General features: G+C 51.6%; 1 protein-coding gene across 1 annotated transcript in view; it reads right to left on the bottom strand.

Annotated features, from left to right (window-relative positions):
- The window catches only part of Smyd2 (SET and MYND domain containing 2), a 41,682-nt gene extending 28,676 nt beyond the window's left edge, over positions 1–13,006 (bottom strand). The window contains exon 1 of the mRNA XM_060364908.1: positions 12,636–13,006. Coding sequence (XP_060220891.1) covers positions 12,636–12,808 — 173 coding nt within the window. The 5' untranslated portion in view covers positions 12,809–13,006. The remainder of the gene's footprint in view (positions 1–12,635) is intronic.
- Between the last annotated feature and the right edge of the window lie 289 nt (positions 13,007–13,295).

Below are 13,295 nucleotides of genomic sequence, written 5' to 3' on the forward strand. Positions count from 1 at the left end.
TAATTTTTTTTCTAAAGTAAGGAATGACTCTATCAAATAAGTCAGAGCAAAATCCATAAAAGAAACCTGTTGTCAAACTGTCACTAGGGAAACTGATGCCAAAGGCAGTCCTGCCAGAGCTGGGGAGGGGAGGGGCGTCCAGTACTGCAGTGTCTGTCAGACCTCCCTCCTCTAACCACCTCTGCAGGCCGGAAGAGCTGGCGCCTCACAGAGATCTTCATCTTAGCACTGCGACATCTTCCCTGCTTCTCAGCGGTGCAGGGCAGGGGCCATGTTCCTCCCTAACAGAGAAAGGGACCCTGGGACGCCAGCCAGAGAACTAAGCTGACTGTTACAGCATGCAGAAAAGTGCCTGACTCCAGGGACTGGCTGGAAGACATGAGGGAGAAAAAGATGTCTTGGTGTTGAGATACACTGAGAAACCCAAAGCTTATGTGCTGTGGCGGCTCAGGAGCCCACGAATGCAGCAGGGTGAGTCCTCTGCCCTGAACCACCTGAGGCCCCTTTCACAGGGAAGAGCAGCTGAGAAGCTGGCTGCCTGCCCTTCACGCAACGGCTGAAGAGGTCAGAGGGCGCTCAAACACAACTGTGAAGTGACATGGCAGCCCTTGGCGAGTGCTGTGACCTGGGAGTGATGCCAAGGGCCAGGAACAGAAATGGAGTGCAACCAAGGAACGCGCACCCAAGACTCCTGCCTGGAGTGGCTACAACTGGGAGGGTACCCTCCTATTATTGTTTTTGTCTTGTAACAAGAAACATCAGAGACCTTCCTCCTTGACAGTTTGATAAAAATTAATAACTTTTCTCACCAATCTATCCCCCCTCCCACCAAACCCAAAGAACTGTATAAAATTTTAAAGATTCACAAGCCACACACAGAGAAAGACTTTTCCACAGGACACCTGTCCGGGACACACCACAGGAAAAGACTGTGTTGGAGAAGCTTTGGGACCAACAAAACAAGGGTGGTGTCTTCTGCTCTGGCTGGCACAGGAGCTTAGCTCAATGGCACGCCATTAACGTTGCCACCCCACAGATGTGCTGGTGTGGAATCCCATTTCCCAAGGCAGGTCTCAACCAGCCATGCAAGGGGATCCATGTGATTTGAAGCAGACGAGAAGCAAACAGTGGCTGATGTACACTCTGTGACCTGGGCCCTCCCTGTTCAGCGCAGGACACTGGCCTGCTGCCTGGGGCCCAGCATCCTGAGCCATGTCCCCAGCAACGGCCAGGAGCATGCACACCAAACCTGCTCCCTGCTCCTACACGAGCTGCTTTCACCACTATCTCCTGCTCACATCCTGCTTCCCGCTCTGAAGGTGGCGATCGAGCGAGCTGCTTCCATAGCAGGAAGGGGAAGCCAGCCACTTTGCCGGCTGCTGTTTAGGAAGAAATGTCGACCTGGAGAACCTGGGTTGGGAAAGGCCAGGCAGCGACTGCAAACAGGTACTCAGTTGTTCCCCCATGTGGAAACACACACAGATTCTTCAAACGTCTATAGTAAAGGGGGTCAAAAAGTGCCCTCTTTGCAAACATGACAAACTGAGCTCACATCCCCATAACCCATATAACCAGGTAAGTGGGGCACGGCTGTAACCCAGTACTGAGGGGCATGGAAACAGGACAGGTGGATTCTGGGAGATCACTGGCCATCCAGCCAATAGGCCAAGAGAAAAAAGAAAGGAAAGGGGTAGTGTGATAGGAGACACCACCTTCTTCTGCCTTCCATGTGCAAATGCATGGGTAACTGCACCTGCACAAGCGTGTGTGAGCACACACACACACACACACACACACACACACACACACACACACGCACACACACGCACACACGCACACACGCACTCACACACAGTCCTAGGGAGATTCTCTGCTGCTGGGATAGGACACAGACCAAAAGCAACTTGTGAGAGAAAAGGGTTTATTTGGCTTACAACTTACAGTCCACTGTGAAGGGGAGCCAGGGCAGGAATTCGAGGCAGGAACTGAGGCAGACTGCCATGAACTACTGGCCCCTTTTCCTTAGCTTATTCAGAGACCTTTCTTACAGACTGCAGGACCACCCGCCCAGGGATCACATGGGCCCAGCCCACCATCAATGAAGAAAATGTCCCCACAGACTTCCCTACAGTACAGTCTGGTGTGGGCAGCCCCACACTGAGATTCCCTTTTCTCCAGTTTGCTAGGTTTGTGTCTAGTTGACAAAAGCCGACTTTGACACACATGAAAGAAAAAAAACAAAAAACAAAAAACAAAGTCTCATGGCTGAGCTTTAACCCAGAACTGACAGAGCTAGAACCTGCACTATGGCGGCAGGTACATGTGCTTAGGAGAAATGGACAGCCAGGAGGTGAGCCTGTGAGTGCCTGAGTATAACTGGTAGGAGTCTTCACGGGGCCTCTCTCCACCACAGGAGCAGGCAAAAAATGAGATAAGCCTGGTGTGAAGAACACATGGTGCTAAAACTTGACTTGAAGTAAGTAGCCTGTGGTGGTTTGAATAAAAATGGCCGCAGAGGCCCACAGAGAACTAAGGGCACTCCTAGGAGGCGTGGCCTTGTTAAAGGAAGTATGTCACTGTGGGACGGGCTTTGAGGTTTCAGAAGCTCAAGCCAGGCGCAGCAGCTCACTGTCTCTTCCTGTTGCCTGTGGATACAGATATAAAACCCTCATCTCCTCCAGCACCATGTCGGTCTGCATGCACCAGGCTTCCTGCTATGATGACAATGGACTAAACCTCTGAACGTAAGCCAGCCCCAAATAAATGTCTGCCTTTATGAGAGTTGCCATGGTCTTGGTGTCTCTTCACAGCAATAGAACCCTAAGACACAACCTGATCCAAAAAGTCCAGAGGTGCAAACAAACAACAGAAAACAACAACAACAACAACAACAACAAAACACCCGAATCTCTGTAAAAATCCAACAATAAAGGAAGCTAGTTACATGAGCAAGTCACCAATTACCTCTCCTGGTCCTGAGCCCTGGCTGTGACTGCAGAGGAAGTACCAATGCTGTGACTGCTCTGTGCTGGAGCCAAGACTTTAGAGATATATTCTTAGGGGAGGGAGCTCATGCCACAGTGCATGTTGAGGTCAAAGGACAACTCACTGGAGTTGGTTCCCTCCTTCCACTCTGTGGGTCCTAAGGTTCAAACTCAAGTTGTTAGATTTGGTGGCAAGTGTCTTTGCCTACAGGAAAGCCTCCAACTTGCAATGTAACTGAGGATAACCTTGAACTTCTTAGTGCTTGAGTTACAAATTTGCCCCGACTTATCCTGTGCTGGGGACTGAACCCACAGCTTCACATATTTGCATACTAGGCTCACTCTTCAACTGAGCCCCTTCCAGCCCCCCCAGTTTTCCAGAAGATGCTACCATGCTTCTAGAAGGCAGAGCTGCCCTGTGTTCAGACAGCGGGATTGGGCAGCTTATCTGCACAGGAACTCAGTTGTGGGTGCAGCTCTTCTTAGTGACTCCCACAGCAGGGACCAGGGTGTTTAGCTGTCCTGCTGATGAACGCTCACATAAGCACGCAGCACCTGGCCTGGGCTGCCCAACAACTACAGAAAGGACTCTAGAAGCTAGTGTAAGCTTCCAGAAAGAAAACCCGAGCCTCTTCCCCTGCTCTGATTCTCCAGCCACACACAGGATGAACCCACTCTCCCTCCACCCCGCTGGAGCACCTCACCTTCTTTGGGGCTTCGCAGGCTATGGGATGGAGGCTGCAGGAAAGCAAAAATACTTTCTGATCTTGTTTCCACCACTACGGGACATGAATATATAGTTGGGACATCGAAGGTTCGATATGAGAATTAAACATGCAAAGTTTGGATACCCTGCTTAGAACATGGTAAATATTCAGTAAATACTAAGCATTATGCAGGCCCTTTAATTAGACTCTTTTGTGCTTTTGTATTTTTTTTTTTTTTACAATAATATCAACTACCAAAATATCTTCAGTACACCCACTCAGATCATAGCTACAGAACTGATGTTTCTGAAGCCTTTGTTTTATGGGCAAATATATGACTTGCTATGAGCAGAAGGCTCATAAACTATCTACAAAGGGGAAAAATGAAATGTAACCAGAAAATGCAAGTGTTCGATTATGAGTGACAGGAACAGAGCGTGGAAGAGGCTCTGTCACTTTCTAAGGGAGCAGATACACAGTGGTTTTCCTCTTGCTTCTAAAAGCCACAGCGACGGAGATCAACAAGTGAGGCTGGTAATTAACAAGCCTGCTAATTAGCCGGTGCCACAGGTGGTGCTGGTCTCCCCTCTACCTTCTGCTGCTCAAACGAACGCTTTCCCAGCTTGGCCACGGAGGGAATGGACAGTGGCGTTCAGGGGGCCTGCAATAACAATTACTTTTCAACTAATGTGTGACACACCTGACAGAGGCGGCCCTGGCCGGCTGACAAAGAGAAAAGGCGAGAGGGTAGCAGCGAGCCACAGCTTCACCAGGCTGAAATAAGGCAATCAGACGCAAAGTCAGCTCTGTCCCGGCGAGGGTGCTCACGCTAGCAAGGCCTGCCGTCCTGTGGGCAAGGAACAAAGATGGGAGGAATTGTGACATGGCCCTATTATAGTCCTGGTCAGGGGACCGGGACAGCGCTCGGGCTGCAGGGTTTTGTGTGACTGTGAAAGATGCTGCCCACATTGCTTTAATACACGAGGCTGGTGAAGGTGAATCAGGACCCAGGCGCAGCAGGGGCCTCTTCCCAGAGGCGGCTGACCGGTCCCCTCAGCTCGAGCTTTGTTCTGAGGCTTGTTAAAAGTCTGACTAGACTCCTCTGGGGGAGACAGAGAATATTTAGGACATGAGGCAGCAACTAATATCCCAAGTCTCCCGCACTGCTGGAATGAGAGCATGCTGTTCTGCGTGGAACATGGGCTGCCCTCAGCAGCCTGAGGAATCCCTCAACTCAGGCCAACTCAGGACTCACAGCGTAGATGCTGAAAAGAATTTGAGGACTATCCAGCCCATGATACAGAACTGGAGACTGTGTTAAAGTTGTTCAAACACAGGCTTAAGCATGCGGGAGAAGAGAAAGGTGTGCAGCGGACTGTGAGCCACACCTGGGCGTCTGAGTGTGAGAGTCTTGAAGAAATCTGCAGGTGGTAGGGTGTACCCGAGTGTGAGTACAGGTGCCTCAGGGGAGAGTGAGTGGCCAGCTATCTTGGCATTGCCATACACAGCAGCTGGTTCTCCTACATCCTGAAGGTTGCTAAGACACCACTTCTCTCTTTTGCTCACTTTATAAGAGGGATAACGGACGGGGCTCCGGGAGGGTCCGAGAGAAGCTTAATCTAGTGAGGTGAAACAAACAGTGGCCCGGGATGGCCCGAGGGGCTCAGGATGGGTCCTTTCCCCATAAACGCAGTTTCTCGGGGGGGGGGTTTGTCTAGAAAAGTTCGGGTGTACTGCTGGCAAGGGAGAGGGGCCTTACACGACAGCGCTGGGCGGAGAGCTGCCCCTCCAGCACCCTGCAGGCGGTCCTCCCGACACAGGCACCGCCTCTCAACTTTAAAAATCCTTTAAAAGGAGCTGCACTGTCTTTCACGCCCCTTGAGGTGAAGTCTGTGTTGTGTCAACACTAGAACAGTCTACTGGAGTATCCTGGTTTCTTCCCATTCGTTTCTGGGTATGTATACCATTGTAAGTGCTTCAGAAATGTACTGTTGTGTGGGGCAAAAAAGAGCCACAGTTTACACTCTCTGAGAACTTAGCGGCTACTAACTAAAGCCCCTAACCTCGGAGGCTTGAAGGACATCTGAAGTTATCATTGTAGGTTTGGGAAGTGACAGGTACGACTGTCCAGGCTCACGAGAAGTACATCTCACAGGAATGTCACCACGGAAACTATCAGCAAAGCAGGACCGTGTCTCTGAAAAGGTACTTCCAATCCACTTGTGTATCATGAATGCCATGCATGCATGGGAGAGAGAGAGAAAGAGAGAGACAGAGAGACAGAGGGAGGCACAGGTGGGGGGGAGGGAGAGGGAGAGGGAGAGGGAGAGGGAGAGAGAGGGAGAGAGAGGGAGGGAGAGAGAGAGAGAGAGAGAGAGAGAGAGGGAGGCCAGAAGATGGCGTCATACCCCTATGAAGCTGTTGTTACAGGCCGCTATGAACTGCCCAGCCTGGGTGTTGGAATTTGCACTTGAGTCCTCTGGAAAAGCTGCAAGCACTTTCAACCACCCAGCCATCTCTCCAGCGCCAGAACTTTTCATTTTCCCGCAGAATTTTTAACAACTTCTGTCTAGTGCCAGGATATAACAATTTTTCCCACTAGTCTACCGTTGGACACTCTGGGACTGGCCTGAAAGCCGTGGTGTGAAAAGCAGTTCTCCTGAGAGCACCCTTCTCTCTCCTCTGGGGCGATTCCTGTCCTCCTGTCCTCCAGGTACCAATGCACCCCAGGAATCAGAGTCTACATCCTTGTTATTAATGGTAAGCTTTCAATTTGCTATGAACTTGCTCAAAATAAGGCCTTACGAATTTTCGGATGCGCTCTCTCCCAGAAGGGCTCACCCAGTGCCCTGTAACAGCATAATGCAACCTGCCACTTCATAGACGAGAGTCACCGGGTTCTATGTTAATAAATCTGCACGAGGAGCTGGGCTCTATTTTTAAATTTCTGATTGAAGATTTGAGGAGACACAGCTGGATCCTCGGCTGGCATGTGCCCTGAAAAGATGACTTGTTTCTAGAACCTTCAAGACATTTTTTTTTTTTGGTATTATTTTCCCGCTAAATTGCATATTCCCATCCTTCCAAGAAGTTTTGAAGAGCCCGGGTTTCCTTCTGTTCTATTGTGTCCCTGTGAACGCCTTTGCAATTGAAAAGGAGGCCTCTGAGGGTGGCAGGCAGGGAGTCAGCAGAAGTGACACAAAGTGAGGTGTGTGGCTTTGTGACAGCTCAGAGAGCTAATGAGGCCAAGGTCGGGGTTCAAGCCTGAAAAGACAGGTACTTCAGTCAATTCCCTGCCTGAGAACTGCACCCCTAAACTAGTGCAGGTTTTTTCAGAACCCACAGATGTGAAGCTGCAGATGTGGGTGGGAAGGGACCCTTAGGATGCAGAGCGTCCCAGGTCCCTGAGAGGGACAGAGGCCTGGGCTTGGCAGCCTCCCACAAGCCTCAGAGAGGGCAGGCCTGGATACAAGACAGCCAGGCTCCCCAGGGAAGCAAGGGCGAACTCAGCCAAGCACAAGCAGATGCCTGTTCTAGGCCTGGTCAGTTCCAGGGGAGGATCAGGACACACATTAGTTCAAAGAGGTGGCCAAAGGGCTGTCTCTGCAAGGCAGGAAACAGGCTTTGTAAAAATTAGCGTGGCTTTGTGCAGCAGATGAAAGAGACTGGAACAGGCGCTGTGGCTGCCTGCACAGAATCCATCCGAGGCGCTGGGGAAGGCAGAAAGAAAGTTGGCTGAAAAGTGATAATATCTCCTTTCTATAGTAACAGGAGAAAGAAGCAATCAGCCTTTGCACAAGAGGGGACGCTTGAAACATCGAAATACAGTAGACACTTTCCAGGCATTTCCACCTCTTTGAATTCTAAAACAGACAATTCTCATCAGTCCTGAGCTTCTCTCAGGCCACACTCAGGCTGCAGCCCCAGCCTGGGCCTTCACAGAGGAACTAGAGAGCTGTTTAAAAAGCATTTTTAAAGAACCTTCAACCAGAAGTGAGCAATGTGCTTGTCCTACAAGAATGCCACCGGAGGCCTCCTGGCAAAGCTATACGTGAGAAATCCCATCTATACAGAGAAGTCCTGAAAATGAAATAAACAAACGAAGAGGCCTCTCACAGATGCTGTCCTGCTCTTACGGAGAGGTGAGGTACATGAGCAGAGATGGAGGGAGCTGTGTGGCTCCCCCCATGCAGCTTTAAAGCACTCCATCAAGCAGCAATGGTCTACACAGAGGATGCATGCAGCTCTAAATCCTATCCCAAAGCACCAATATCTGCCTGAGATACAAAGACTGGTAAACCAACTGACTGTAAAACATGTTACAAATAATTCATTCAGCATGGTGGCTGGGTCTGCAATCCAGCTACTGAGGAGGCTGAGGCAGGATTGGAAGTTTGAGAGAGAGTTCAGGGCTAGCCTGGGCAACTGAGAAGAATTTTTTTTTAATGAGGGCTGCACTGGCCTTTAACCCAGCAGAGGCAGGCAATCTCTGCGAGCTCCAGGACAGCCAAGGCTACAGAGAGCCCTCCCTGTCTCAGACAAAACAACAAACCAGGAAAAGGACTGGGGGTTGCCACCCTGCGGAGACATTGGGCTTCCGCCTGTCAAGGCAAGAGCGAAGGAGGAGAACAGGCAGATTTGGCTTCAGAACCTGTGTGCGAGAGAGCACATGCATACACATATGCACGTATGAGTGCACACGCGAGCCAGTGCAAGCACACACCACGCGCACACACCACGCGCACACGCACACACCACGCGCACACGCACACACCACGCGCACACGCACACACCACGCGCACACGCACACACCACGCGCACACGCACACACATACCATAATCTGAAGAAGGATAAGGTTTGACTTTAACAGCCAACCCTGGAAGAATCAAGGTATGACCCAGGGAGGAAACAGGAATCCTGGTGACCTTTTAAAGTGGAAATTTCTGTTTCTCTCATTCTTACTAAATGCTTGTCTAATCTCATGCTAAAAAGTACAGTGTGAGGCTGGAAAGATGGCTCAGTGGTGAAGAGCACTGGCTGCTCTTCCAGAGGGTCTGAGTTCAGTTCCCAGCAACCACCTGCAGTGAGATACAATTCCCTCTTCTGCTGTGTGTGAAGACAGATCACTCACACACACACACACACGCTGTGTGAGAACTCTGCAGTGGTAAGATGCTTTCTCAAGGAGCCCTGCCTATGTGAGTGTAACGGGGACACTGGGTTTCAGGAGAACGTGAAAACCCATTACTGTTCTGGAAGACTCAAGAGAACGGCAGGTTTCAGGTTGAACCCCCCCACCTGGCATAGCACGTTCCTGGAATTACAGCATTCCTTTCACAACATGGGCTACAGTGTGACAGGGCACCTGACTCTCACTCTCCCGGTCCGCCAGCTAGGCAGGGCGGACGCCTGAGGGGTAAATTGACAGGTAGGGGACCCACTGCCCGCAGCCAGCCATCAGGGTAGAGGAGCAGCCAGGAAGACAGTCTCTCTAGAGCGGAGCCTGCTCTGCCCTCCCTAAAAATCAATGGACCAGTAGCCCAAGAGCCGCTTGCCTGAAACAGACGGACACACCCCCACTGCAGTACTGGGCTCTGCACGCCCCTGCCCCGAGCAGTGTCCCCATGGACCTTTCCTAGTTTGAGCTTGCTCTGTAACTTGCACTCTTTCTGCATCAACCCCCCAAGGCGCCAGGATTCCAGGCCTGTGCCGTACTCACCTGTCCCAACTCTGAAGAGTCACTTTTAGAGGACACCCCTTGCCTGTGTTTCCGTCTTACTACCCACTTAATGAACACGGACTTAACAGAGGAGGGCAAATCCTTATTATGGCATATGCCCGATTTCCCATCTAGAAATCATGGATGATTTGAGGGTGTTTCAGGCCTCATTTCCTCATATTCTTGTAGAACATTCTAGAATAGCTGGAGCTAGAGGGCACTGAGCATCTTATCTTCTTTTAATGCAGGGTTCGAGACAGGATCTCGTCCAGAGAACTTTAAGAAACAGCACCAGGATTTCAGGGGCCTTACTTAAACCCACTAAAGCCTATTTTGCCAGGCTAGGCAATGGTAGAGGCAAGATGGACCCTGCTAAGGCATAAACCTGAGGACATGAGGGCAAAAGTCTAATGACTCATGACAGGCCATCTTCATCACTTCCGTTCTTAAAGCACGTGGGGTGGGAGAGACACAGGGAGCGCTGCTGCAAAATTCCAGACACCATCCCTGTCACACGGCGTCCCAGGAGCCAGAGAACAAAGGCCAAGAGGAAGACCTCCATCCTGGGGGCAGAATTAATATTCTGGTCAACACCTGCTTACAGCCGAGCCAAAAAGAAATCGAGAGTCAGAGTGTTCAATTTTCAGTTTGAAATATGTGTTTAAAGAAGGTCCATACATGTATGTGTAAGTGCGTCTCCTTTAAAAGCCTGACAGAAGGTTAAGCAGTGACCGAACACAGACATAAACACATGGTGCTTGTGTGTGTGCAAGAGGGACTGCTCTCACCTGAAGTTATATTTTTAGGAGTTGCCTTCCAGCAGCTGAGGCAAGATTTGCAGCTTCCCAAATGCCACCCACCAAGCTGAGAAAATGTGACACTAATTTAAAACCCCGGGGGGAGGGAGGGACTTTTCCTGGCACGAAGAATCCTATTTTGGCAGAGCATGGTGGTGCACGCCTGTAATCCCTGCAGCTGGGGAGGCAGAGGCAGCCGGATCTCTGTGAACTGGAGGCCAGCCTGGTCTACAGAGTGAGTCCAGGACAGCCACGGCTACACAGAGAAACCCTGTCTGGGAAAACTAAACATAGAAACAAACTTATCGTTATTCTCAGTTAATACAATATACTCGCCCCTGAATAAGTTATATTTTTTCCTTCCAAGTGAGTTAAATTCTGATATGGCAGATGTGGCCTGATATCTCAGGCGGCTCGTTCAACTTAATGATAATGCTCTCACTATACAAGAAAAGATGGAGGGGGCTTTTCTTTGGGGCTGTGGCACATGGACCTACACGCACCACCATTTGTAGAATGCTCCTCTTCCTGAGTCCCTGCAGAGGCATATATGTATCCCTTTAACAAGTATGGACAGGTTAGGCCTCGGTCGTGTGCAAAGAAGAGACCAAGTAACTCAGTCTATTAGAACCATCTAGCGAAACTAATCAGATTTAATGGAAACCATGACATAAGATACAAAGTTGTTTTTTTTTTTTTTAGATGCATGCATCTCATGAGTTTTATTTCTCGTTCAATATTGTAGTTGATTTCCAAGGACTCTGGCGGCTGACAGACATTACATAAGCTAAATGGAAGAGGAGTGACTGCCCAGGCAGCCCTGCAGGAGGAACTGAGACAATGGTGAGTGGCATTAACAAACGTCAATCAAAAAATTATATATATATATATATATATATATATATATATATATACACATATATGCATACATACATGTTTACATATGTATATATAGAGAAATGTTATATATACATGTATATGTTTATATATGTATGTACATATATGTGTATACATGTATGTGTATATATATATAGAGAGAGAGAGAGTGCACAAACTTTGTCACAAATGGCAGGGCTCCTGAGGCTGACTGATTTGTAACCCCAGGAGGCTTGCGTGCCTGTGTACAACCAGACACTCCCAAACAGGGAGGCACGTCTGGCCTGTCAACGCACATATTCAATTTCAGGAGGAGAGAACTGGCAGGTCCATGAGTCCCCACTACGCGCTGGACAGGGCCACATCAGCTCGCTGCACACTGTTCCAGCCAGCACCGGGACCCCTGATGGGGGCCCCCGTGTGCTGGGTGACCCGCTCTGCAGACACCCACACTGCTGCAGACTCCCAGCCACTGTGAGGCTCGGAAGATCAAGGAACCAGTCGCAGCAGCCTTTTTAACTTTGGGAAAACCCAATGCTCACTTCACTCAAACGTCGCAAAGTGGTGCCATGACCCTTTAGCTCTTGGCTCACCAATTCAAAGAGGCACATCACATACAGCCCTTCCGCTGCCCACCGCATGGTTCTGCGTCTAGTCCTTTCCAGGTACCCTCGAGCGGAAGACAGTTCTGGCGGGGAGTCCGGCCGAGATTACTCTAACACTCAGCCTTTGTCCATTCTTTTGTTGCCTTGTTGCAGAACGAGACACAAGGGTCTGGGAGGCTGAGAGCTTCGTTGAGTGCTGGCCTCAGCCCCGTCCTCAAGGGGTACCTGCAGAACCTCAGGTTGGCTTAATCTAACCCACCATCATCTCCATTTCAAAGACGAAGACACTGGCCTTCAAAGCAAGTAGGACGGGGACCCTTCCTCGGGTCCTGGAGGGCCTGGAACAGGGTGAACTCTAAAGCCAGACCTCCGACCGACCTCCAACCACAGCAAACTTCGGAAGCACGGAAGTGGGTGGGAAGTGGCGCTCAGAGGCAGGCCAGGCTCCAGCCCCTAATTAGTGCTGGGTACACACAGCCACCCTTCCTCTCTGGGCTTCGGTTTCCCAACAGTAAAACGATCTCTTTTTTAAGATAAAGTGTGCCTGTGACATGAGGAGATGCGGTAGGGTGGGGAGGGTCCCAGCATACTTTCCTGCTCCAAAGCTCCCTTAAGGCTTAGCGTCCACACACACAGGAAGTGTGTGATGTACTATGGTCAAACATTCTCCCAGCAACCTCGTCCCCCTCGCTCCCATCCAGGGAGCACAGTCTCATGAGCGTGCCCCAACCCCCCCCCCCCAAGAACGACCAGAAGGGTCGCTGGCTGATCGAGTCACCGCTCCCTGGGGGCTGGGGAACCGCCCACCCCGGGAAGGCCTCCCCGGGACCACAGGGTGCCCAAGTTAAAACGGGCACGCGTGGGGCGGCGCCGGCCGTGGCTCCGCCGAGCGCGGCGCACGTGGCCCCTCCCTCCCGCGCGAGCCCCGCACGGTCCCCCCGCGTACCTGGCGAAGCAGCACTCGCAGTGGTGGCCCCGCTCGCCCACGGTGAGCACGGAGGCGTAGGCCGGGCAGGAAAAGAGGAGCTCGCCCACGTGGAAGGGCCGCAGCGCGCGGAGCCCCCGGCCCTTGCCCGCGCTGCGGAAGCGCTCCAGGCCGCCGCGGGCCTCGGCGCGCATGCTGGCGGCGCTGCGGCTGCGCGCTGCGGGGCACGCGCGTCACGGCGGGGAGGAGGGCGGCTCTGCGGCGGCCGCCGGCCTTCAAGGAACTCCGCTGCGCTCGGGGCGGGTGCCCGGCGCTGGCCGCGCCCCGCAGCCGCGGGAGGGGGCCGCGCGTGGGTGCGCAGGGCCACCACCGGGCTGTAGTGCCCCGTGCGGAAGCCAGGAGTCGGAGACCGCCCAGGTCACTACCCGCTGTGCCCGCAGACTGCCCCCGCCCCTAAGATCCAGACTGGTTAACCTGGGGGAGGAGGGGCGGGGAGGTGAATGAATGTGGTTTGCAATTGTTGGGCTGTGCGAGCGAAAAATACACACAGCTCTCACCTCCCGGAGGGGCTGGAGACAGTTCATTCTGGAGCCAGTATGAGGGGCCATGGCCAGGCTTGGGTTGCCCCAGATCCCAACGTTGTAACAGTTTGAGAAAATGTCCATAATAAAAGAACCAAAA

The sequence above is a fragment of the Meriones unguiculatus genome, chromosome 11, assembly GCF_030254825.1.
Source record: "Meriones unguiculatus strain TT.TT164.6M chromosome 11, Bangor_MerUng_6.1, whole genome shotgun sequence".
Lineage (NCBI taxonomy): Eukaryota > Metazoa > Chordata > Mammalia > Rodentia > Muridae > Meriones > Meriones unguiculatus.